The sequence below is a fragment of the Phaenicophaeus curvirostris genome, chromosome 21 (genome assembly GCF_032191515.1).
Source record: "Phaenicophaeus curvirostris isolate KB17595 chromosome 21, BPBGC_Pcur_1.0, whole genome shotgun sequence".
Lineage (NCBI taxonomy): Eukaryota > Metazoa > Chordata > Aves > Cuculiformes > Cuculidae > Phaenicophaeus > Phaenicophaeus curvirostris.
This window is the reverse complement of record NC_091412.1, coordinates 9,179,403-9,202,980: the sequence shown is the minus strand read 5'-3', so window position 1 is coordinate 9,202,980 and position 23,578 is coordinate 9,179,403. Positions and strand designations below refer to the sequence as shown.

At 45.5% G+C, this 23,578-nt stretch overlaps 4 protein-coding genes across 4 annotated transcripts; 2 read left to right on the top strand and 2 right to left on the bottom strand.

Annotated features, from left to right (window-relative positions):
• Nucleotides 1-415: 415 nt before the first annotated feature.
• On the bottom strand, nt 416-1,640 carry EMC6 (ER membrane protein complex subunit 6). The gene is made up of 2 exons (XM_069873738.1): nt 1,497-1,640; nt 416-974 (listed from the first exon to the last, which is right to left on the bottom strand). Exon 2 carries the CDS (start codon nt 929-931, stop codon nt 599-601), a length of 333 nt encoding a protein of 110 aa, XP_069729839.1. The 5' UTR covers nt 932-974; nt 1,497-1,640; the 3' UTR covers nt 416-598.
• Nucleotides 1,641-1,816: 176 nt separating this feature from the next.
• On the top strand, nt 1,817-5,500 carry TAX1BP3 (Tax1 binding protein 3). Its single transcript, XM_069873743.1, has 4 exons — nt 1,817-1,896; nt 3,309-3,428; nt 3,637-3,714; nt 3,900-5,500. Exons 1-4 carry the CDS (start codon nt 1,858-1,860, stop codon nt 4,035-4,037), a joined length of 375 nt encoding a protein of 124 aa, XP_069729844.1. The 5' UTR covers nt 1,817-1,857; the 3' UTR covers nt 4,038-5,500.
• An 82-nt stretch (nt 5,501-5,582) lies between these two features.
• Nucleotides 5,583-13,930, bottom strand: CTNS (cystinosin, lysosomal cystine transporter). Its single transcript, XM_069873742.1, has 11 exons — nt 13,819-13,930; nt 13,278-13,351; nt 12,201-12,279; nt 10,894-10,978; nt 10,701-10,804; nt 9,593-9,724; nt 8,796-8,895; nt 8,580-8,699; nt 7,399-7,569; nt 7,057-7,174; nt 5,583-6,706 (listed from the first exon to the last, which is right to left on the bottom strand). The coding sequence occupies exons 2-11, from the start codon at nt 13,333-13,335 to the stop codon at nt 6,576-6,578; spliced, it is 1,098 nt and encodes a 365-aa protein (XP_069729843.1). The 5' UTR covers nt 13,336-13,351; nt 13,819-13,930; the 3' UTR covers nt 5,583-6,575.
• Nucleotides 13,931-14,318: 388 nt separating this feature from the next.
• SHPK (sedoheptulokinase) lies at nt 14,319-23,436 on the top strand. The gene is made up of 7 exons (XM_069874275.1): nt 14,319-14,474; nt 16,262-16,403; nt 18,860-19,043; nt 19,507-19,659; nt 20,745-20,920; nt 21,040-21,240; nt 22,015-23,436. Exons 1-7 carry the CDS (start codon nt 14,334-14,336, stop codon nt 22,407-22,409), a joined length of 1,392 nt encoding a protein of 463 aa, XP_069730376.1. The 5' UTR covers nt 14,319-14,333; the 3' UTR covers nt 22,410-23,436.
• Nucleotides 23,437-23,578: the final 142 nt, after the last annotated feature.

Genomic DNA, 23,578 nt, shown 5'->3' with positions numbered 1-23,578 from the left:
GCACTGACTTGGTGCTAAAAAGGAGCAAAGTGTTTGCCTTGTGGAAGCATTTTACTTGGTGACTTTTCCGCAGGCCAGTGAAGAGCATCCATGCAAGGACATTTATTGACAGCGTGTACATACAGTGATTGTGGAAGAAACCATTTGCACTAGCAACTCACATTTCGGTATCAAACCTTTACATACACTTCATGAACGCTACTGTGAAGTATTGATTGTGTCAGTGAATTAGTTTTAAGAGTGCTGTGTTAGAACCCGGGGACAGGCAGCAAATCTAGAAGAGATTGCAATTATTACATCTTATCCAAAATTCAAAAGCTACGAGGGACATTAATCCAAACCCAAGGCTCTGCCTGCACTGAGGAGCGGCGGTTATTCCTTACCCACCAACCAAACATTCGTGGGAGGCATCCAGGCAGCGTTTCACATTCTGTTTAATTAGAACAGTGCTACTTATTTCTTTGTACTCGGACATAATTTACTGATGGTATTAACAATACAAGCAACGAAGAACCGTTTGAGAGGTGAGCTGGCCTAGTTGTTTAGGTGAGCTTTGGCAACAGTCCTCCTGCTTCATTAAAAAACAATCCTGGCTGTTTTAGTAGACGTGAACCATCCCGTAGAGGAAAGTCCAGAACAGGACGTAGGTGAAGAGCCCGCCTATAAGCCCCCCGGTGAAAAGCGGCCTCCGTGATTTAAAGTACTTATTCCATCGCCGTCCGGCTTTTAACACCAAGAGCACGGAGAGAAGGACGGAAGCGAGGAAGTAGAAGATGAAGCCGTGCAGGCCGGTGAGGCCGAGGATGCCGGCGGTGGCTCCGGACAGCGCGGACACGGAGGTGCGGCAGTAGTCCAGGATGGCCGCGTTCCCCCGCACGGCCGCCTCGCTGATGAACTGCGGCCCCTCGCGCTTCGCCACCGCCGCGGCCATCGGCTCCCGGCCCGGCTCGGGGAACGCCGCGCTCCCAGCGCCACTGCGGGAAGGAGACACGGCGCTCGGTAACGGGGAGCAGCCCGGGGGGAGCCGGAGGGGACCGGTGGGGACGAGGGGTCGGGGACGCGGGGACGGACCGGGCTGGGGGCGGGGGGTGGGGCTGAGCGGGTCGGGGACAGAGCAGACCAGCGAGGGAACGAAGAGGCCGCAGCGAAGAGGCTCGGTAACGGGGAGCAGCCCGGGGGCAGGCGGAGGGGACCGATGGGGACGAGGGGTCGGGGCCGTGGGGACAGAGCGGCCCGCGGGGGGGGCGGGGGCACAGCCCGAGGATAAACCGGTTCAGGAAGGAAGAGAGGGAGCCGGGGGCGAGGAGAGGGGAGGCAGACGGAGCGGGAACGGGACAGGACACAGCGACGGGGCCGGGGAGGGAGGACACGGACGGGCACCGGCGCAGCCCCTTTCCCCCCCTGCGCCCTCGGTGGCGGCGGGAGCTCCCGGCCCGGGCGGAGGCCGCTCCCAGCCCGGCGCCGCGGGCCCCTCCTGCCCCACCCCCGGCCCGTACCTCTCATCCACGGCCCGCGCCGCCCCGCGGCAGCCCCAGCCGGGCCCGCCCGTCCCGCCTCACGCCCCGCCAAGGACACCGCGCGCCGCCCGTCACCGCGGGCCCAGGCGCCTCCCGCCGGCCCACCGGAAGCTCCTGTCAGGCATCTTGGCGCGGGGGCCGCCGGGAAGGGGGCGGGGCTTCCGGCGGGCGCGGCCCGCAGCCGATTGGCCGGACGCGGGGGCGGGGAGGCGGGCGATTGGCCGGGGCGCGGGCGGGGCCGAGAGCCCATTGGGCGGCGGCGCGGGGGGCGGCTCCCGATTGGCCGCGGGCCGCGGGGGGGCGGGGCCGGGCGCGGCGCTTTTGTTCGGGCGGCGGGGCCATGGCGTACGTGCCGGGGCAGCCGGTCACCGCCGTGGTGGTGAGCGGGGACGGGGCGGGGGGGGCTGCGGGGACGGGGGGACGCGGGAGCGGCCCGGGGAGGGAGCGGGCGGCGGGGCCCTTGGCTGCCGGTGCCGCCCGCGGGCGCTCGGGGCCCCCACCGGCCTTCTCGCGGTAGGGAGCACCGGGAAAGAGGCCCCCGCCGGGCAGAGGGGACGCTCCCGCCCCTTCCCTGCGGCTCGGGAGAAGCGGCGGGTCTCGCCCGTAGCCCCGTGGGACGCGGCCGGTGCCCTCTGCAGCGGGACAGAGGCGGGGCTGGGGAAGCGCAGCTTGTAAAGGCTTTAATCGACAAGCGGTGTGAGCGAGGGGCGCTGTCCGATAGGATGGGAAGGGTTGGACTCGATGATCCAGGGGGTCTTTTCCAACCTAGCGATTCCGTGATTTTGCTTTGGGGGGTGGGATTGTCCGGAAACACGCGGTGCCACCCTCAGGTGGGTAAGAGCAGAGCCCCCAGGGTGTCCCAGGAGAGCTGGATGGGCCTCGGGGAGCCTGAGCCGGTGGGGGTGCCCCTGCACGCACTAGCTGATCTCTAAGGTCCCTTCCAACCCAAACTATTTTATGGTTATTCTATTCTATATTCTGAGCCCTATGCCCTGCAGGAAGCTCGCTGTCTGAGAAGCCATCAAGCGGTTTGGGTTGGAAGGGACCTCGAAAGGTCACCCAGTCCCCCCCGCAGCAGGGAGCAGGCACCTGCCACCAGATCAGACCCAAGAACCTTTTGAGAGCGGTTACTGGTTCAGTTAAGACTGTGGCTTTTTATCTTGGCTCAAGAACGCACGAGGTGACATATTGTCCCTGGCTGCGTAAAGCTTGTCATATGCCCGTGTTCATCAGACAGCAGGGGACCGACCCCTGGATTATAAAAGTGTGTTGATAGCTTATCATAAAGAACCACCCTAATAATAGGTTAGTATTTTCCCTGAGAGGGCTGGGCAGGAATGAGGCATGTGGATAAAGAGCCAGACAAGTTCACTGATGAGTGAGCACCAGATAGCAAGACATGACTCATGGTTAAGGAGAGCTGCTCTGTTTTTGCTCGTTTTCCCTTGTGTTTCCAGGCAGCGGGTAAAGTGCTGAGTGGTTAAAAGGCTTGGCTGTAGCGCAGCACGAGAGCGCAGATGGATTCCAGTCCTCCTGGCTCGTGGCAGGGCTGAGAGCAGCTCAGAGCCGAGTGTTGTCAGTGCTGGGGCCAGGTCTGACTGTCAAAGTGCCACATGATGGGTCTGTGCTGCCGGGGCTTTAGAGCTGTGAGCGCTCACCCCGCTGCAGGGCCTGCTTATGATCTCACTGCGAGAGAGTCTACCTGCGTTTTAAGTAGCTGTGTCTGAAACACACCTGAGACTTCTTCCACTGATCACTATACTCAGCTGGTTTATCTCTTTATCTTTTCAGCAAAGAATTGAAATTCATAAGCTTCGCCAGGGTGACAATTTGATTCTGGGGTTCAGCATTGGAGGTGGCATCGATCAGGATCCTACTCAGAACCCTTTCTCTGAAGACAAGACCGACAAGGTCAGATGCTCCTTATTTTCTGTTTTTAACAGGAATCCCATCATATACCACAAAGTATTTTTGCACTGCCAGTAGAATGCCCCTTAACTACTTAATGCTCCTATATATTTTGATAGGAACGGTTGGACTCGATGATCCGGTGGGTCTCTTCCAACCTGGTTATTCTATGATTCTATATTTAGTATACAAATGCTTTTTTTTTCTCTAGGGCATCTATGTAACAAGGGTGACTGAAGGAGGCCCAGCAGAAGTTGCAGGACTCCAGATTGGAGATAAGATCATGCAGGTAAACTCCCAGACAACTACTGACGCAGTACTAAGTACACACTACAGAGGAGTTTCTGCTGGGGGGAATGCTGTCTTCTAGATACTTTCAGGACAGTTTGTGGGGCTCATAAACGAATTGAGCTGTGGCATAAGCTTATATACACCTGTGAGTCCACACACGTGCCCATTTTCTGCTTTTCCTAGGTGAACGGCTGGGATATGACAATGGTTACCCACGACCAAGCTAGGAAGAGGCTGACAAAGAGGAATGAAGAAGTGGTACGGCTGCTGGTGACCAGGCAATCTCTGCAGAAGGCTGTGCAACAGTCAATGATGTCCTAAGCAATCACCACGCTGGGGAAGGGTTGGGGAGGGAGATAGAGACTGATATCAAGCAAGGAAGCAAATACTAGACCCGAGCAGGTTGTCTGGAAGGAGCGCATGGTCCTAACTGTGGTAAACACTATTTTTTTTTTCTCTGGTGTAACTGGCAGTAGTAAAACTCAAGTCCCCCCAGCAAAAGTGCTTCTCTAAAGTCTTCCCTGCAGGTACACGGTAAGACTTTAGTGTAGTCATGGCTTTCAGGAGGACAGGACAAATCCAAATTATCCAAGGAAGCAACTGCAGAAGCCTTAATTTTGACAGGATTCCTACAGAGCACCAAAACTTCTTACTTTAATAGGAAATGCTGTTTCAGCTATGGGAGATGAGAGGGTTTTGTTGTGCTTAAGCGTTTAGAAGCGAGCTGTCCTGTCCTCCCATGCTATCAAAGTGGCAGAATGAAGAGTTACGCACTGCTGTGGGGAGGAGCACTGTACTAATCTCACATTGTGTGCTAGCTAGATGGAGTACGCTGAAGGGTTTGGGGCATTACAGTGTACTGCAAAGATTCCCTGCTGTACGAAGCAGCCTCTTCAGACAGGAAAGAAACAATCAAGTAATACAAGTATTAGATTAATACCTGCAAAGTACACTAAAAGTTCATAGACACTACAATTCAATTTTACTGTTAGAGTAAAACCTTAATTCTCTTTGTTCCCAAGTAGTTTGTGACACCAAACGAGTCAAAGTTAAATGAAATTAATATGGAGCAGGTAAAGAAAATGCTGTTGCTGAACTTACCCAAAGAGCTGCTTGTGGCTGTAGAATCTTCAGTTCTTCATTACATTTCTATCAGACTTGAAATGGGAGGGGTGGATTTAGATCCAGCTTCTGGAAGATTTTGCTTAAATCACTGATTTATTGGATGGAAGAGACAAATATGCCAGTAATTTCCAAAGTGCCTCTTGACCAAATTTAAACTTCTGTGGCATGTTGATTTAAACTTAGTATCTTACTAGGGTATAAGATTCTTGCTGCAACAGTAAGGTAACTATCTAGCATCCCAGTGGTTTGTTAACCAGCTAGCTTTACAATTATCCAAAAACTGGAGTTCTTAATCCCCTTCAGTTGATTTATACATATCTATACTTTCCTTAAGCAATTTTCAGGTAAGCTGTTGTAAATAGAACAGGAGGAGGTGGCAGACTAACTTATTCAGTACATTACTGCTGTGCCATATATGTATGTTGCGATTAACGCATCTCAGACTTCTGTATGCACCAGCAGATGCCTCTTGACCAATTTTATATCTATGGAATTAATACTACAATACAGCTTTTTAATTTTGTAACTTAAGAATTCAGTGGTAAATTTTCAGGCTTTCAAGGTGAAGTTATTTTTGTTACTATGAAGATACACTGCTATTTGTACTGCTATTCCACTTGATTTTACACAATTAAAAAAAAAAATCTTTGAGTTCCTGAGCTGTTTTCTTCTTATGATGTATTACTTGAATGCCTCCAGCTGACACCTGTTTTCTGAGTTGTGACTATATGAACATGATGCAGTCTGAGGTTGGTAAGGGCTGATTTCAGAGGCAGGTAGGTGCAGTGCTAGTGAGCTGTTAGACCTCATCTGATCTCTCGCAGTGGGGAGAAGGGGTTCTAGTTTTCCTTAGGTAGACACTTAGGCCATTCAATTACAAATGTGTGGCTTCCCTTCTTGTTCTTTTAAAGGGTACGATGCTTACCTTCAAGTAACTCCAGACTTCATTCTCTACCTAGAACACACCACACCAAGTTAGAAAGTTGCCCAGGAACAAAATCCTGTGTTTAAAGTTTAATTGACTTAAAAATAATCTGACAAAAATCTTTACCATCCACCAATTAGTATTCAGGACATGTCAATGAAGTTAGTGCACTAGAAGTATTCAGATAAACGTGAGTACCTTTGACAGAGCTCCCAGTAAAGTAAAATACAGTTTCTGCTGCTTCTCAGTATTGCTTTTAATAAAGAGTTCAGGTTCTAACATTTCTTTGCTACCAACCTCCTTCTTGTGTTACCACTACAGCTGTTAACAGCCACCATGAGTGGAGGATCTACTGTGATGTGTCATGTGTCTGTCAGCAGCAGCAGTTAGATCCAGAGACAGTCTTCTGTTAGGGTATTAAGTGGTTGTTTAAACATCTCGGATTTTTTGGAGGCTGCAACTCTGCTCTTCGTGCTTCACTTCCCGCCAGGTAGACATCCCTCTGGTCTTCCTCATTTTTAATAGAAAAGGAGCCACATGTTGCTTGGACAGCTCGTGCTAAGCTGTCTTTCCAGCTGCACAGGTATGGGTCCTCATTTTGCAATTGGTGGCTTGGTAGCTTGCTGTCCTTTAAGGCATCTGGCAATCTGCATTTGGCAAGGCAACAGCTCATATTCCACACCAGAGGATCAAAGTACAAACAGAGATCAGAATCAGCACTTCTGGTACCTGGCAGTAGGCACCTTGGAAACTCTCAGCCAGAGTTAGGGACAAGTTCAATTTAAATTTTTTTGTCCTTACAAGTGATGTTATTCACAGGGTTCATACCCCCGTGTCCTATAAAGGCAGTAGTGCTGGACTATAAAAACAATATCAAAGATGATGGAGAAGACACCCAGGCCAAACTTGGTTGGATCTCCAAAGATTAACTTCCACTCATCTGTCAAACACAAGAGAGTTCAGGTTAACTCCTCAAGGGCAGCCTTGCCTCAAGACAACAAGGTCACGCTATGCATCTTGGAGAAGTTTATGTTCGTTACCTGCACTGCTTAAATACACCCCAAGACTGACTGTAGTGTAAAAACTAATTAATAACTGTTCCTGTGGTTTCTTCAGAATACCTATTTAATTTTCTATCTTAAAGGCATCTGAACTGATTATTTATTGTTGGTATAGGAACAGCTACCCACACTATAGTAAAAACATTCTCACAAGATAACTTTATCTGCTTTGTAGCAGGATTCTCCCACCCCATTAAGGAAGGCCTCACCACCATAGTTCCAAACCTACCATTGTTGTAGGACTGCAAAAACATCTGAAGAAGGCTGAAGCTTCCACCAGTGAAGTCTAGAAGTACATTTCCAATACTCCATCCCTCAGTACTCTTCCGACGGAAATTCATGTACGCCTGAAAGCGTAACAAGAAATTAGTCAGCATGTCATATACAAGCACTTCTGAGATTAACATTTAAGAATCCTCCTGTATAACTATACCACTCTTGTCACTAAAAGACATAGGAAGATATTGCTGCTAGTTTAGTCTATCAGACTTTCAAGAACACACACTGCAGGCGGAGGGTGACAGGACTGTAGTAAAAAAAAAAAAAAAAAAGCAGAAGAGTTCAGATTTACCTGTGGAAAATATTTTATCAGCGTGACCGCTAACTTGATATAAGAGAAGCAGAATAAGAACTGTAGCCACGTCATTTCCTCGGCTGCAGCAAGAAACAGTGTTGTAAACGTGAAGATCCATGCAAGTGCCAGTAGTCCAACAACAACTTTGGATACTTTCTGATCTGCTCTCTGAAACAGAAACACAGACATACTTAGACTGACCTTGGTCACACACCCCCAAACACATCTGTAAGATGTAGAATATGCTCAGGACTATGCAAGTTTACAATCCAAATCTGTTGGTGTTCCAGTTAGGCTTGTACCACAAGGGAATTTTAAGATTAAATGAGTGCTACAGCAACCAGATGGTGTAGGTTTGCATAAGCACTATTCAACAGCAATCATTTGGCACACTACTGCCCATAAGCAAGTGAGAAACAACCTTGTGGCAGTATTCTCAAGTATTTATGATGCTTATTATCAGTGCCACATCTGCAACAACCTCCTGAGTTTAGTTTGATGATATCAAGAGTTCCTATATATGCAAAAGGGTGCAAATGCCATTATGGTTAAAGGTTCATGGTTGCCTTCTAATACTTCACTGGAAAAGACTGGGCTGTTACAATTTTAGGTTTAGCATCACCAAAGAAAGCACCTCAGGTGAGAAACAGTTATCATCTAGAGAAAACTGGCTGTTCAGATCTGAGGCTTTTACAATGGGAATTAAAAAAAAAAAAAGAGCTACCCAACTACAATAATCAGTCTCGCCTGAAAAGAAGTGGGAACTATAACAGGGCCTTTGTAGCTTACAGAAAAGAATTTGAAAAAATCAGAAAAGGAATCCCTATGTGCTCTCTGTAGAGAGGAAAGAGCAAAGCACATCCCATCATTTGTACTGCGCAGAGCTGTACTCTACGTGCTGGCTGGAGATCTGTTTGGGAACTTCACAGACCAGGCTGTTTGCCTTAGTTAAATTAAGTCCCTAAGGGGTTTGCTTATAAGCTTAGAACAGCCATGGGGCTGACGTAGACAAACTTACTGTAGTTACTATCAGCTCAGGAAAGACAAAGGCAGCTGGATTGTGAAGCCTCAGTTTGAAAGGAAACAAAAGCGCAATGATGAGAGCTGAGGATCCTAGAAACGAGGGGCGAGGTGTCCGGCAGAGGGAGCTCCGCAGAGCTGTCAGCGCCCGGACTCACCTCGTAGATGCAGCATTGAACGATGGTGAGGAGAGTCAGAGCTACTGCGTGCAAACTGAAGAAAACATCATTGATGGCCACAGGGTTCACCCCACTGGGATAACTGACTAAGAATTCCTCCTAAACGTAAGAGAAACAGAAAACAGCCAAATGCCTTAACTCTCTTTTGGGGGGTAATACTCACTGGGAGGGTGGGTAAGAGATAATCATACTTACCTTAATCAATGGAATCCAGAAGAGTCCAACATTAAACACACTGTATGCTATAAAGCCAGTAAGGTTTAATGCTAGAAAGTCAAAGCTTAGTCCAACAACACTACAGAAAGGGGGACACAAAAAAAAAAAAAAAAAAAGAAACACATCAGAGCATTACAGGCAGTTCCAGGACAACTTGACCCTAGAACGTATCAATGTATAGGCAATTTTTCATGTAAGCCAAAGCCGCATGTACTGTGACAACATGATGCTGCAAGTTCATCAGGAAGCAAGACTAAATATTCACGTGCCCTAGGTTGAAAATGCCATTCCAGCCTAAATCCATAGAAGCAGTAGCACATCTTTGCCAAAAGAAGTGCTTTAGTTTTCACGTATAATATTGTTTCTGCTTATAGTCACTTAGTTTAAAGGGAGCTGGCCTAATGACAACACCACAAGGAGCTGTCTGATAAGCCGCTTACAACGAAAGTAATCTTTGAAGGTGGTCACCACAATTGGCTCAGCCAGATGATTTACAGCATGACACCAAAGGGAATGGAGAAGTCTCTTTTATCACCAATTAGTACTGGATGCCAAACCACAGGATTAGATATCTATAAGATGCACTTAACTTCCTCTGACCTGCATGCATAAAAACCTCACAGGGGATGCATTTATTCAGGCCTTATCTTTGCCTCCCCTTTTCTCCCCCATCTTTCCACACAATTCCCAATAACCAAGACAGTTGTGACTGAAGATAGGAACATGATTTGCAGAAGCACTTAACTGACTTGCAAACACATTTTCAGTCTCTTTACCTTTTTCGTCGCCAGTTCTCAAAGAGTTGAGGATAGAAGGAGATAGACCAGGCGAGGAAATATATCCAACCAATAACCTCATCAGCATATCTCACTATGATGCTGTGAATCACATGGAATTGAATCCTAGGTCTGATGGTGAATGCAAATAGAATTAGTTGATTTGCATGTTCACGCTTTTTTCAGGAGATTTTGCTTTGTTCTGCTTTGAGACACAAAGCAGAATCTGGATGTTGAGACAAGACAATAAAGATTCAGTTGGTTTCAGTAGAGTTGCTCCCCTTTTCTTTAAGAGCCCTTGTTATGTTTAGGGCAGCTCCACTCTTACCCTCAACCCATTCTTTCCTTCTTGTCCCACTCTTTCCATTCTTTTACCAAAGAAATCTTCAAAAAGGCCATCCTGTGCCTATTGCTTCCACCTTCTTAGCATGAGTTCTGTTATGCAAGAGCAGAGTTCCACTTTTCATGATCTGACAGCAAAGCCTCATGATAATGCCTGTCCTGTTGAGCATTATATATGCTTACCTCTGCATTTGCTTTGAGTCTTAAAAGTAGAAGCAAAATGCAGAAGTAAAACCAAAGTATCATGTTACTTCGCAGCATCAGGGCAACAAGCAGATACAAAGCAGCTTTTCTCCATATTGCTGGACTGTTTTCCTGTTGGGGAGGATTGGCACCTGTAAAAGAAGGCTCCCCTAACTAGAAAGCAAAACACCTGCCTCTCATGGTAGTAACATGGGTGCTCAGCTGCATCAGACCATCAGCACTCCAGAACAAGTTCTGCACAGTAAGAACAGCCTCCTATGTGACACGTACAACCAAACGCTTCTTAGATCAGAAAAGTTGATGTGCAGTTTTGATGCTTCTGGGAGGGGTTATTCAAACCAGACTAAGGAGCCATGAAAACTCACAATCACCTAATAATGAAATCTAAGATATCAATACTACCACGCTGCTTCCACACCCTGTATTCATCTAAACACCTTAGGGATTGCTGCAGGGTCACTACACCATCTCTCATTAACTATTTAACTATAAGAAGGGACTAGTTGTCTCAAAGATTAGGAAGCCATAAGATAGTAAGTAGAACTGAAAACCAGTTTCTCACCCAGTTACGTTGGAATTAATAGTATAAAGATAAACTGTTACTTGTCCAACATCATCTGCTTTCACTTGGAAGTCTGCTTTAGTGTGACCTGCAGGCAACCGTACCTGCAAGGCAAAGTGGAGGGAAGAAACAGGAGAGTTGCACCACATTAGCAGCAGGCCTGTGCATAAGGTCAGAAGTCTCTGTCACTTACTTCATCAGGCAGTTCAACAATAGTGCTGTGTTTTGATGAGTGTGTAATATTAAGAGTTATCACCAGTGTCTCATTTAATGGAGCCCTGTGAAGGCAGAAAAAACAAGTTGGAGTTGTGCCCAAGTTCACAGAGATCACTTCAGCAGATACTCTCCTGCAGCCCTAAGTCCTGACAGCTGTGGCAAACAACCAACAGTCCATATACAGCAGTACCTACCCAGTACACAGGAGCAGCAGCATCAAGGTATGCAAGTATTGTGCTATTTATTTTATCTGAACTAGTGATGTGCACTGGACAGTTACACAGTCACATTTTACCTCCCTCTTCTCCACACAAGTGGCAAAGCGAAGTCATTGCCACCAGAATCCTATCACCATTGTGCTCGTTAACCCTTTGCTGGTAAACAGGGGCCAAAACAATGGACATGTACTTGGTGTGATGAAAACAGAAATTACAGCAGTGCAGTAAGACACCCCTCCTTCAAATAACCAAACCCCTCCAAGTGACATAGTCTTCCACAGCTTTCCCAGAGAACTCCACTGAGCGTTTGTCCAGGAGGTTTAATTGCAGAGCAGTACTTAAAATACCATAAAGTTCAAATGCCTATACTTGATGATGAACAAAGTTACTGTTCAACACCTTTCTTTGCAAAACTAAAAGTCTAGAGTGTTCCAGCCACGTTTTGCTATTTTCCTCTTTATCAAAGTTCTTACATTTTCATTTGACTGTTCCTTTTACTCAACATTTGAGATCTCAAAGGGGAGGGGCATGTGTGCATTTAACAATACCCTCCCGGGAAGAGGCTGGCATGGCAAAACATGGACTGTTTTAAACAACGAGACAAAGGTGCATCAGCCCCCATTCTGGAGTAGCTGCATTTCTTTGCTGGAAATGGAGACTTCCAGTTGGTAAAGTTTTTCTGGTGATGGTTCTAGGAAACGCAAGGTCCTCTTCAACCTCAATTTTTAGAAACAGAGGAACTGTAAGTTCACCTAAGGAAGACAGTTCAGTAAGCTAATAAAGGGCAGACAGTACAGAACAGCTTTTCCTGCTCAACTTCACTTCTAAGTGACATGGGATATTGTCAGAATTCAACCACTTAAGGCTGTTTGTGAGAATGCTGCACTAACTTGCTCCATACTGGTAGCAAGCAATGTAAGGGTCCAGAAGTGGCCAGTCACACCAGTGAGAGTTACTTTGTATGAACAATTAACTGAGTCTACAGGGAGCTCTCAACTAGATAACCAAGTCCTCCCCACTTGCTCATCCCCCATTTCAAAGAGAAAGTAAAGATGCAATCATTTACCTCAGAGAGATAGTGACGTTCGTTGAACTTCCACTTTCTAATGAAACCATTTCAGGGGCAGATAATACAATAACTCCATCTGGGGAGAAAAAAATAAAATCAAAAAACCCAACAGAAAGTCCGAACACAAATCTCAATTAGTATGAATGATGAAAAGCTCCTTCAGTTGAATTACCTACATTTTGTCTGCGGGCACCTGCAGTGTCAAATTAATAAAACTAGTAGGCATAACAAACAAAGGCAGTACAGATGATTTCAAGGCAATTAAACAGCTTAAAAGGAGAAGTAAGTAACTATTCCTTGATACAGGATACTTCAAACCCTCACTGTTTCTTGGCATGATCCTAGCAACTCATGCGTCATGAACACCCAAAATTTAGTTTAAAATTGCTTCTCAGGTCACAAATTCAAACCAGGTAGCCAGATATTTGAAAGAATGTACATCTACTATCTTAACACTTCAGGAATCACAAGCACCATACTATAATGCTCTGAAATATTGCTGTTCATGGGCACATTTTACAACAATCCACCTATGTTGTACCATATCATGCTTTAAAAGAAACCAAGGTTCCGAGTGCCAATTCAACTGACATCAAAATTATAAGCGGGTTACGTCTCAACAATTTTGACATTTAGAATCCCATTCTATTTTATTTTCTGTATGTTTAAAGGACACGAGAGGCAAAAGGGAAGAACAAAGAGCTATATAAAATAAGACCAGAAATGGAAAGATAAACAGGTTGCCCCCAGGCACATTTTTTTCTTGCTGCCATAGATTAGATAGTGTTCTTAGTGAGTTATTTAAGCGTGGGAGAGCTCCCCAGTTCATCACGGGCTGCACCACAGACAGCATTTAACCTGCTTCTACAGAAGTGAGCTCGGAGCGCCAGCAAGAAGTCCATCACGGAATCAAGGGTAACATGTGGAGGAAAAGCCGATGGGAACCACAGCACAGGTCTCTCCAGAGAGGCTGGCAGGGACACTGCAGAGCAGCCCATCCCACCTCTCACCAGTTCATCCCAGTTCCCTGGCTGGGAGGCTCTGCGAGCCAAGCTGGGATGGGCAGACACTCACCGCCAGGCCCCAGCAGCACAAGCAAGAGGTACAGCAGGGTGGGGAGCAGGCACAGCATCCTCACGGTGGGAGAACTGCAGGAAAGAAGAGAAGATGAAGAAGATGAAGAAGCTTTGCTCACCACCCACCCGTGTGAGGGGACGCCCGCCCACCCGTCAGCTGCAGCTCCCTACAAACGCCTCCCTCCCCACCACCACAGCTCCCAGCCCAACCCTCAAAGGTAACAGTCGTTCAGCCCCTCTGTGTGGCCAGAGAACCCCGGGAGCCCCTCGAAACCGAGTCCCCTCTCGCCATGCAGATACCTGCCCCACAGGATCGAATCTCTTCCCCTCACAACTCCCTCTCCCCGCAAGGAACTACAAGTCACAGCAGCCCCCACGCCTCAGCCCGCGCCCCCGCCCTGGCAGCGCGGCGCGGTGCACGCTGGGATTTGTAGTCCCCGTCGCCCTCCCCGCATGACACACGGCGAAGCGGGGCCACCCCACGCTATAAGAGGCGCTGACACCGAGGCGAAGGCGGTGGTTAAGGAGAGGGCACTTACCTCCTTCCAGCGCCGCAGCCCCGTTCCGCGCAGCCCCGGCTCTTCCCTTTTCAGCTCCTCACGTGAGGAGGCCACCCAGGGGCTCCCCGCCCAGCGCCTGCTTCGCGCCGGCGCGGCCGCCCGCGGCCGCCCGCGGCCGCCATCTTGGGTGTGTCAGGGCGGGAGGGGCTGAGGCGGGTTTGTGAGGAGGGAGAGGAGCGGCGAAGGGAGGGAGGCGATCTGTGAGAGAAGGGAGGGCTCGTGGCTTCGGTTATTTGTTGAAGTTCGGCTTGAAGCGGCGCAGTTCCCCGGGAAGGGGTGGGGAAGGGGCCGTGTGCCACGCTCAAGATGGTGGGGAGCGCCCAGGGCTGAGGGGAGGAGGCTTCGATGAGGGCGAAGTCCGGGGGAGCTCGCACTGACTGCGGCCTTGGGGCAGGTTCCTCCTCAGAGGCAGCAAGAAAAGGGCTCGGTATGGTGGGTGTCCTCCCATAGAGGCCTGAGCGTGGAGGGGAGGGTGACAGCAATCCCCTCTGGCCATGGCGGTGCTGGGCATAGACCTGGGCACGACGTCGGTGAAGGTGGCCCTGCTGGTGGGGACAGGGCGAGGGCAGGTGGTGGCTGAGAGCTGCTCCAGGGAGACCCAGGCACACGCCAGGAGCCTGGAAGCTGAACCACAGGTAAGGGGGAGGCAGGTAGCACCACTGGCGTGGAGATACCAGCCTCGCCTGGTCCTGGCCAGGGTGTAGAAGGAAGAAATGATTTGTTATAAGTTGCTAACCTATCATACAGAATCATAGAGTAGTTTGGGTTGGAAGAGACCTTAAAGCCCATCCAGTTCGTACCCCCTGCCCTGGGCAGAGACACCTCCCACTGGCTCAGGGTGCCCAAGCCTCATCCAGCCTGGCCTTGAACCCCTCCAGGGATGGGGCAGCCACAGCTTCCCTGGCTAACCTAGGCCAAGACCTCCCCAACCCACATTGTGAAGAAGTTCTTCCTTATATCTAGTCTAAATCTGCCCCCTCCAGTTTATACCCACCCCTGTATCCAATGAAGCCAGATAACAAGGCCTAGCCCAATGATAAGAGAAAGAAGAACCATCTGGGGCCAAATGCAACCTTGAAGAGGGGCCCAAGGAGTCTAAGACCAAGTACGAGAAGGAGAATGGAAAAGCTCAACTGTGAGGAAGATCTACGGCCTTCATTCTGAGACCCCTGGAGGCTTCCCCCGCCCAGGTCTCTTTTTACTGTTCAAGAAAGTCAAGTAAAGCTGATTGCTTTAAGGAAGACCCAGGTTTTGAAACGTTGCATAAGACTGGCCCAGGCTGCCCAGAGAAGCAGCGGCTGCCCCATCCCTGGAGGTTTTCAAGGCCAGGTCTGGTGAGGCTTCGGCAGCCTGATCTAGTGGGAGGTGTCCCTGCCCGTGGTGGGTCTTGGCACTAAATTAGCTTTAAGTTCCCTTTCAACACAAGCCATTCCATGATTCTGTGATCACCTTGTCAGCAAATGGCAACCGCTTGCCAACTGGAAGGGTGTTTTGCACTTTGTAATGTGAGATGGAATCGTAACTGGAAATTCCCTATGGAAATAACCGGGATCATGTACTCTTGTTAAAGATCTTTGCAATTAATTGTAAGCTAATGTAATCTAATTGGTCAGTCTAAGAAACAATGGCTCAGAATTGTAAAGAATATGTATCAACATTCCTCTGGCCTAGTATTGTAAGGAGTCCAGGGGCTAATTAGTAAGCAGAGGTACCAAACAGGCCAGCAGTCCTCTCTAGTCTTGTTTAGACAATCAGAAGCATGTATCTGCAGATTAATTCACATCTATATGTAGGCTATATTTGAATATTTTTGCTTATAATCGTCGTACTGGTCTGTCACAAAGTAATCTGAATCTTTAGAAGCGTTAAAACTGGAATACAGCTTCTCTTGTCTCACAGCTTGGTCATTTTGCTGAGTAGATCAGTTTGCTTTTTGTTCTGGGAATAGAGTATCCAGAGTCCAAGTATCAGTATCATCAAAATCAGTAGCAAGTCGGTATGAAGGAGCTTTAGGAAGATGTAAGGGGAACTGCATGCCAGCTGGAACACATGGATAGTCCTCTTTGTGAGGAAAAAGAAAAGCAATAGACAAGGTGAACTAATGAAAGCATGTAGTGAGGGTTAAGGGATTTCTTTTAACAGATATAGTTGAGTATGGTAATTTAGGAAATTAGAAATTATTTGGCCTTCAGTTTAAGAGGCTGTTGTCTCATTCTCAACTTGCTAGGATTGGATTTTAGTTAGTGTGGATTTGTGGGTTTTTTTGCACTTCTTTTCAATTTAGTAGGGAATGTTATTCTAATACATGCTATTAAACTAAATGAATTCTGTTATTCACTTCTGACTAGAGCAGTCTTGTTTAATAAATACAATGAGTGAATCCTAATGGTTTCATGCTCAGAATAATGCTTTATGATTGCAGGGAATGGAGCAAAATGTCCAGAGAATAATAAGAGCATTGAATGAATGCCTTGCTGCTCTACCTCAGCACCAGCTTCAGAGAGTTACTCACATTGGTATTTCAGGACAAATGCATGGGATTGTATTTTGGAAAAGAGATAAAGGTAACGTTAATTCTTTAGCATTCCTGTTCAGATTATTCCAATGCAGAAAATATAACTTCAACACAGAAACGATCTGTAGGAAATTGCCACATGCAGTTCAGTCTTCTGTTAAACAGAAATAACAGATCTTCCTCTGTCAGATTTTTACTTTAATTTCTGGAATTGCAGCTACTGACTATAGCTAATGATGTTGTTTACACAGACTAGTTAAAGGATCCAGTCTAGTGAGATCCCTGCAGAGTCAGCACAATTATTAATATGAAGGAGAAATAATATATTTGTGGCTTCTTGTTTGTGTATCATATGCTATCTGCTGCCACTTGAAAGAATTTCTGCGTCATGTGAGTGGTTTGGGGGGTATGTGGATCTTATTCACTCATAAAATACTTAACCAGCTGTTGTCCAGTATCTCAACACCTTCTAATGATTCTACAGTACCAATATTAGCATTTTTGTGTACACCTTGAAATTTAAACTTGATCTTTATGTTAGCATGTGCATAGCAGCAGCTATCCAACAGGGAATTTTGCTATGTATTTTGAAAAGCTGTTTGAAAGTACAGTAGGAGAAAAATTGAAGTTCAGTAAATAATGTTTTCAGTGTTCTTCCCCGCCAAGAAAACCCTAAAACCCTGAAGGCATTTTTTTCCTAGCAAATCACAGACTGTCATGTTCATTCGTCTTGCTCTTATGCTTCTGTAAATGGGAGCTGAAAAAGGATTGTGGTCATAATTCTGAATACTCAGCTGCTTGATGGGCCAAGACCTTGGAAACAAAATCAGTCACAGCAAGGTAGTCACATGAGGCTCGATTGTGCAAATACTCAAATAATCTTTGTGATAGTGAGGTTGTTTGAGAAATTCAGGTCTTGGGTTATCAGCCCTGTGAGATAGGGGTGGATTTTCTTCTTGGCTGACCTCCTGTAAACCTACTGACATCCAAGGCTTGGATTTCAGAATGTAGTTCCAGCTCTTCTTTCTCTTCACTTTATGATGTGCACATCTCAGCAATTATACAAGTCTTATCAGAATAAGAGTTATGTGTATTAAGCAAAGATTTGTTGTAGAACACAAAAGAGATTTCCCAAAAGTGCTGGTCACTGCCTCTCAAAAGTTGTCAGGGTCTTAATTGCTTTAGCAGACACTTATGTTATTTGTTACTGGCTTTTATTTTATGTTAAATACTAAAATGGTTAGAAAGAAATCCAAAGGCTGATGGACCGAAGGAGCTGTTGCTTGCTTTCCAGCTGTCTCAAGGGCTGCATTACAAAGCCTCAGGGGTTCATGATAGACATGGATTCTTATGTCATGTTGGTTAATATTTTATTTCCTAAAGCCACGTACCACTTTTTTTTTTTTATTTCAGTCAAGTGAAAGAGGGTGTTTGCTCTCATTTGTCTTGAGTAGACTAAGTGAATCTGTGCACTTTGGGGCACAAATTACATTTTTAATAGCATCCTTTAGGGTCAGATTTATGGTTAATAATATTTCTTAGAATCCATTTAAAACTAGAAAAGTAAATCAATTGGAAATTCAGTTCAAACAGACTTGATAGAACAGGGAATTAAGGGAACAAGAAGTATTTGCTTTGCATGTTTCACACAGGACTTCCCAGCTTTCACGGCTGCTTTTGGCTATGTGATTGTAACTTCAAGTCGCTGTATTCAACTCAGGAAAGACTCTTAGCTATATTTGTGCTAGTCGGTTAAGTTGCCAGGTCTCTCCTCTGACCTGTAGGACAAGTGGCACAGCTCTGAGCAGCTCTGAGAAGCTGCCATCATTTAGCTGAGGCCTTCGCATGAAAGAATGTGAAGGTTTCATCAAAGGTGTAGTGTTTTCTATTCAAAAGGCACATGTTGGACTGATAAAACTGAAAACTGTGTTAAACCCAGTTCTACCTTTGGTGAAGCTTTGTTGCGTAGCACAGGGGAGGAATACTCTTTAATTCTTTGCAGTCCATTGCTTCATACGTATAAATCCAGGTTTCCTGTTACTTTGGCTCAAAAGGTGTTGAAGCTACGTGCTGTCATATCAGTTCATTGCAAATACAGCATTCTCTCAGTCATGATGAGGCAGATCCCAATTTAGGTTTATATGAGAGCTTTCATATCCCCTCATTACTTCCCATAGCAGAATTGCTTTTTTTTTTGTGGATCACCTGCTATTTCAGTTGTATCATTAATATCTCAATGTGCAAGCTGCTTGTTCCTCTAGGCGCTATAAGTGCTTATAAAGAAGACAACCTTGGATATCTATTTTAGCAAAGAATGACTGGCATTGTGACGTTATCTAGGCTGAAAACGATGACTAATTAAGTCAATTACAATCAGTACTGGCTCTATTTCTGCTCCTTTCTCAATATATTTGCCAAATTATCAAAGAGTGTCCAGAAATAAAGAACACGTGGCAGACTGTGCTGCAGGGAATCATTGGATTTCTCGGATACTGTGTGTTTCAGGTTGCAAGTGGACAGAGTGTGGTACAGGCCCTACCTTCGAGCCGCAGGAGGTCAGTCACCTGATTACTTGGCAAGACGGCCGCTGCAGTCCCACCTTTCTCTCTTCTCTTCCTCTGCCACAGTCACATATCAGCTTGGCTACAGGATTTGGGTGTGCCACAGTCTTCTGGTTTTTAAAGAAGAGGTACATTGTTTCTCAAAAGGGCTTCTGTATCGGACTATTTCACTAGCAGTTTCTCATCTTGAATTTATGTGACAGTATTACTGTAACATCTTAATACCACTAGAGGCTGAGGGGCTGCTTCCCCTGTAATCATAACATTAATTAAGTAGTCAATATTTAAAATGGCAGTGTTCGATGTAAACTATATGCAACTAAACACACAATAGTCTCTGACCTCTTAAAAATAGTACAGACCTCCTTAATAAAAAGAAGATTTTGACTATATAAAAACAGAAGCCTTAAAGTATTATAGAATAATTCTAGTCTTTCCTACCACTCAGAGGAGCTCTGCTAATATAGATGGGATCACACAAGTCTTAAGTTCGCTATAGCAACTTTAGCACCAGAATTAATCTTGCTCCCACTGCCTTAAAGCACCCCTCATTGTTTGATTGTTTGTTTGTTTAAATGTTTTATTTAAAAGTCCAGATTTTCTGAAGCCTTATGATGCAGCTGGCACAATCCATGACTATGTGGTTGCCATGCTGTGTGACCTGAAGAAGCCGCTCATGTCTATCCAGAATGCTGCCAGCTGGGGATATTTTAATTCCAGAAACAAAAGTTGGAATACTGACATGTAAGTGCTGAGGTAATTCGATTGGTTCTGTTGCTTGTGTCAGACAGTGTGAACACCTTTGAGGGCCCTAAGTTTGAATGTGCTACAGATAAAAAGGATTGAAAGTTACTCTTAATTAATTATGGTGTGGCCTGTACTGAAGAACTGTTGAGAGTCTGATCTGGTTTGTAAGGTATATGTGTTCAAATTACGTAAAATCTGGCACGGTGTTTTTAGAAATAACTGAGAGCAATGCTGAGAGACTCATTGTGGAGACCTTGCGTACCACACCGTTCTCTCCCTTTCTGTGGTTAGGTGGTGGGATGGACAAGTGCACACTGCAGCCAGAGTGATGGTAAAAGACAGTTATTACTCTTTATTTTTTTCAGCTGAGCTCCTTCATAACTCCTAAGACTTATGATAAGACCTAAGAGTTATGAGTTTATAGGATGCCTTGTAGAGAATCGGTTTGCTTATTTATTTACTTATTTTAATGCTTTGCTTTTTCACGGCTGAGTGCTAAGGCCTTATATATTTCAGGGCTTAGGTTAGGCCAGAACTCCAAGGTGAACAGATCTGCTTATGAAGGTATGAAAGAGTGACAGAAACTTGCATTTTGCCTCCTGAACCTGTACTAATCTGGACCGTATAGCGTATCTTGCAGTTGATTGCGTAAGGCATTTGTTGGATTTAACTCTTTGTGATTTGGTTTTGAACCACTAACTGCATGACAGCTTCAAGTTTTTGACACTTAGGAATTGCCTTTTTTCTTCTGTTTTTGTGATGGTTCCTTTACCTTGCAACTGCTTGTCTGTATGACATCAGTCAGTGAAACTCGCTGAACACGTACTGCTGGATGGTCTCGAGTAATCAGATTGCACATAAAGGGAAGCTATTTTTTCTTCTAGACTATTCTAGTTTACCCAGCCTGTTGAACTGGATTGCTGCCCCTGTCTGAGACAAAGCTCTCTAAATAGGTGAAAGCATCCATAAATCCAGCAGCCACAAATGTGTGGGCAGGTTCATCTATGACTTCAAAGAGGACTTTGTAGTTACACCACACATTCCCAAACTACTTTCCTACAATAATAGTCTTTTGATTGCAGACTGAAAAAGTCCGGCTTTCCTGTTCACTTGCTTCCAGAGGTGGGAGACCCTGGCAGTATTGCAGGCAGGACAATCTGTGCATGGCATGGAATACCCAAAGGAGCAGAAGTAGGAATTGCTCTGGGAGATTTTCAGTGCTCTGTTTATTCCTGTCTGACGGAGAGGGCTGATGCAGGTACAATCATTTTGGTATCTTATTTGGTTTTCTTGTTGTCCTCCTTCAGGGTAGCCTAATAAAACACTGATAGATTTTTTTTCTTTGTCTTTCTTTTTTTTTTCTCTTTAATGGTCTAGTTCTTAATATCAGTACCTCTGCTCAGCTGACTGTCTCAATGCCCCTGGGTTTCCAGCCTCCAGAGACACCAGATCCTTCCTCAGCTGTTACTTACTTTCCCTACTTCAATGGTGACTACTTGGCAGTGGCAGCATCACTTAACGGAGGCAATGTGCTAGCGACGTTTGTGGACATGGTGGCACAGTGGACAGGAGAACTAGGTAAGTTATTTTGATGATTGCTAAAGCTTAAAATTGAGGTTGTTCAGCAAAGCAAAAGGAAGCTAAAGCAAAGGAACAAGCCTAGAGTTGTTTAGTCATGCCATGTAAAGAACAAGGATGTAATTCTTGGGTCATGCTTCCTAGAGCTCCAGAATTTCCTGGAGGAGCTTGCAAACTTGCTAGGACAGTCATGCTTTCCTCTAGGTTTTGGGGTTTGCTTTGTTTGAGGAACACAAGAGAATTATTTTTTGCAAGTTGTTTTTCAAGAGGAAAGGTCAGCAGATTTGAGGACAGCCTCTAATTATATATGACTGCAGTCTGAAAGAGTCCCTTGATTAGATCGGTTGCCTTTTGCTGCATATTTTGCAGCACTGTAATGAAGACACTACATGAGTTAAAGTATTAAAAATGTTTTAAATATGATCTTCATAGTTTTTTTTTTTGCAATCTCATTAGTTCTGCCATACAGAAGCTCTGAAATTATTCTTTCAGTGAGTACCTGAAGTGAACTCTGCATTCACATGCAATCCAGCAGGTGAAGCTGAAATGTGCTGTTAGTGCCTTTAAAGATATTGGCTGGTGTAACGTCACACAGGATAGACAAAGAGGAACAGCTGTGTTGTCAGAAATGGCAGTTTCTGTAATCAGAATAAGATTTCTAGTAACACAGATTCTGGATACAATCAGATGGGAGAACTCTGTCCATTTCCAGTCTCTACATATAAGACACACTGGACCCCTTCAGATTAGTAACACGATGTTCCCCATCTGCAGGACTTAAGGTTCCTGAGTCTGATGTCTACACGAAGATAATCCAAGCAGCCTTGGCTCAAAATGACAGCCAGCTCTCAGTCCACCCTACCATATTTGGAGAAAGACACGTTCCTGAGCAGCTGGCATCAGTGACCAATATTGCTGCCTCTGACCTCTCCCTGGGTCATGTAACCAGAGCTCTGTGCCGCGGCATCGTTGAAAACCTCTGTTCCATGTTACCTGTGCAGCGCCTGATGGAGACGGGAGTGAGGAGGATTCTGGGGAGTGGGAGTGCCCTTGCCAGGAATGAGGTGCTGAGGCAGGAAGTGGAAAGGATTTTTCCGTTCCCTGTGGTTTACGGGAAGGATGTTGATGCTGCTGTGGGGGCCGCCATGGTGATGTTCCACAGTAAATAAAGTCATTGCTTGGAATGACCTGAGATGCAGCTGCTTTTTTTTTTTCCTGCTGTACAGTGTTTGTTTTCACTTTCTTCACTTGTTCTGGAGTTGTATTCAACACACCATCTCACTCATTACAGTGGGAAAAAAAAAAAAAAAAAGCTTGCATTAATGTCTGCTTCTGGGTGTTCACATTTCATTGCTCGGTCATTCCCATTTGTGAAATGAGAAGTAATTATCACATAAAATTTGGCTGAGTGACTAGGCAAGATCCATTAACTTTCTGCATAAAATGATACCTCATGTGAGGCTCATTTTCCTGGTAGGAAATATGTTTAGAAGGGCTAGGAGGGATGAGTAACTGTCTGTAACTTGGTCTGGTGCTTTCATTAGAGGCTTCTTGTCCTTTAGCTGTCCCACAATGTACATACTTAGAGGCAGCAGAGCAGGATGTCAGCCTTGTTTGGGAAGTTTGGTGGCTCCTGCACAGAATGAATGCTGTTTTTTCCATTGATTTCCATTTTAAGACCAAACACAATCAGCATTTTGAGACATGGTCCACAAAAATAATTTGTTCTGGTGATACAACATATAGCTATTTTAGTGTATTTGATCCAAAGGTATTTCTGATTCTCCCTTCATGTATTATGTCAAATTGAGCTTTAATACGGCAGCTGCCAGGCTAGTGTCTAACCTGATTTTAATGTTAAATATTGTTCATGCAAACTCCCTTAAAACTTAAAAGTCTAGACGAGATGGATGTGCACCTGTTTTGCTCAAATGAGACTGGGAAGCAAATAAGATCATTTTATGTTATCTAGATAAAACTTCATTACTTAGAAACATGTATTTCAATTGCAATGTGGAAGTGTATTCCTATCTTGCACATTAGCAACATCAGGACTGACTCATTTTTGTAGTGAGAAAGCTGTTCTGAGATCTTAATTACAGAGATGGATTAACTTCTGTCTCCCTTCACCCTCCCTCTATGCATCTGGTCCATGCCATGTTGAGGCAACTGTTGGTATTTAAAGGAGTTATAGAGAAACTGTAGATGAGATTAAAGATTTTGTAAAGTGTCTGAAGTTGTTAAATGTTGTTTTCTCTTTTTGCTGTTATAAAATATTTTTGTATTGGCAGATCTGCTTTCACTTTTACTGAATAACTGGAATGAGCTGATAATACAA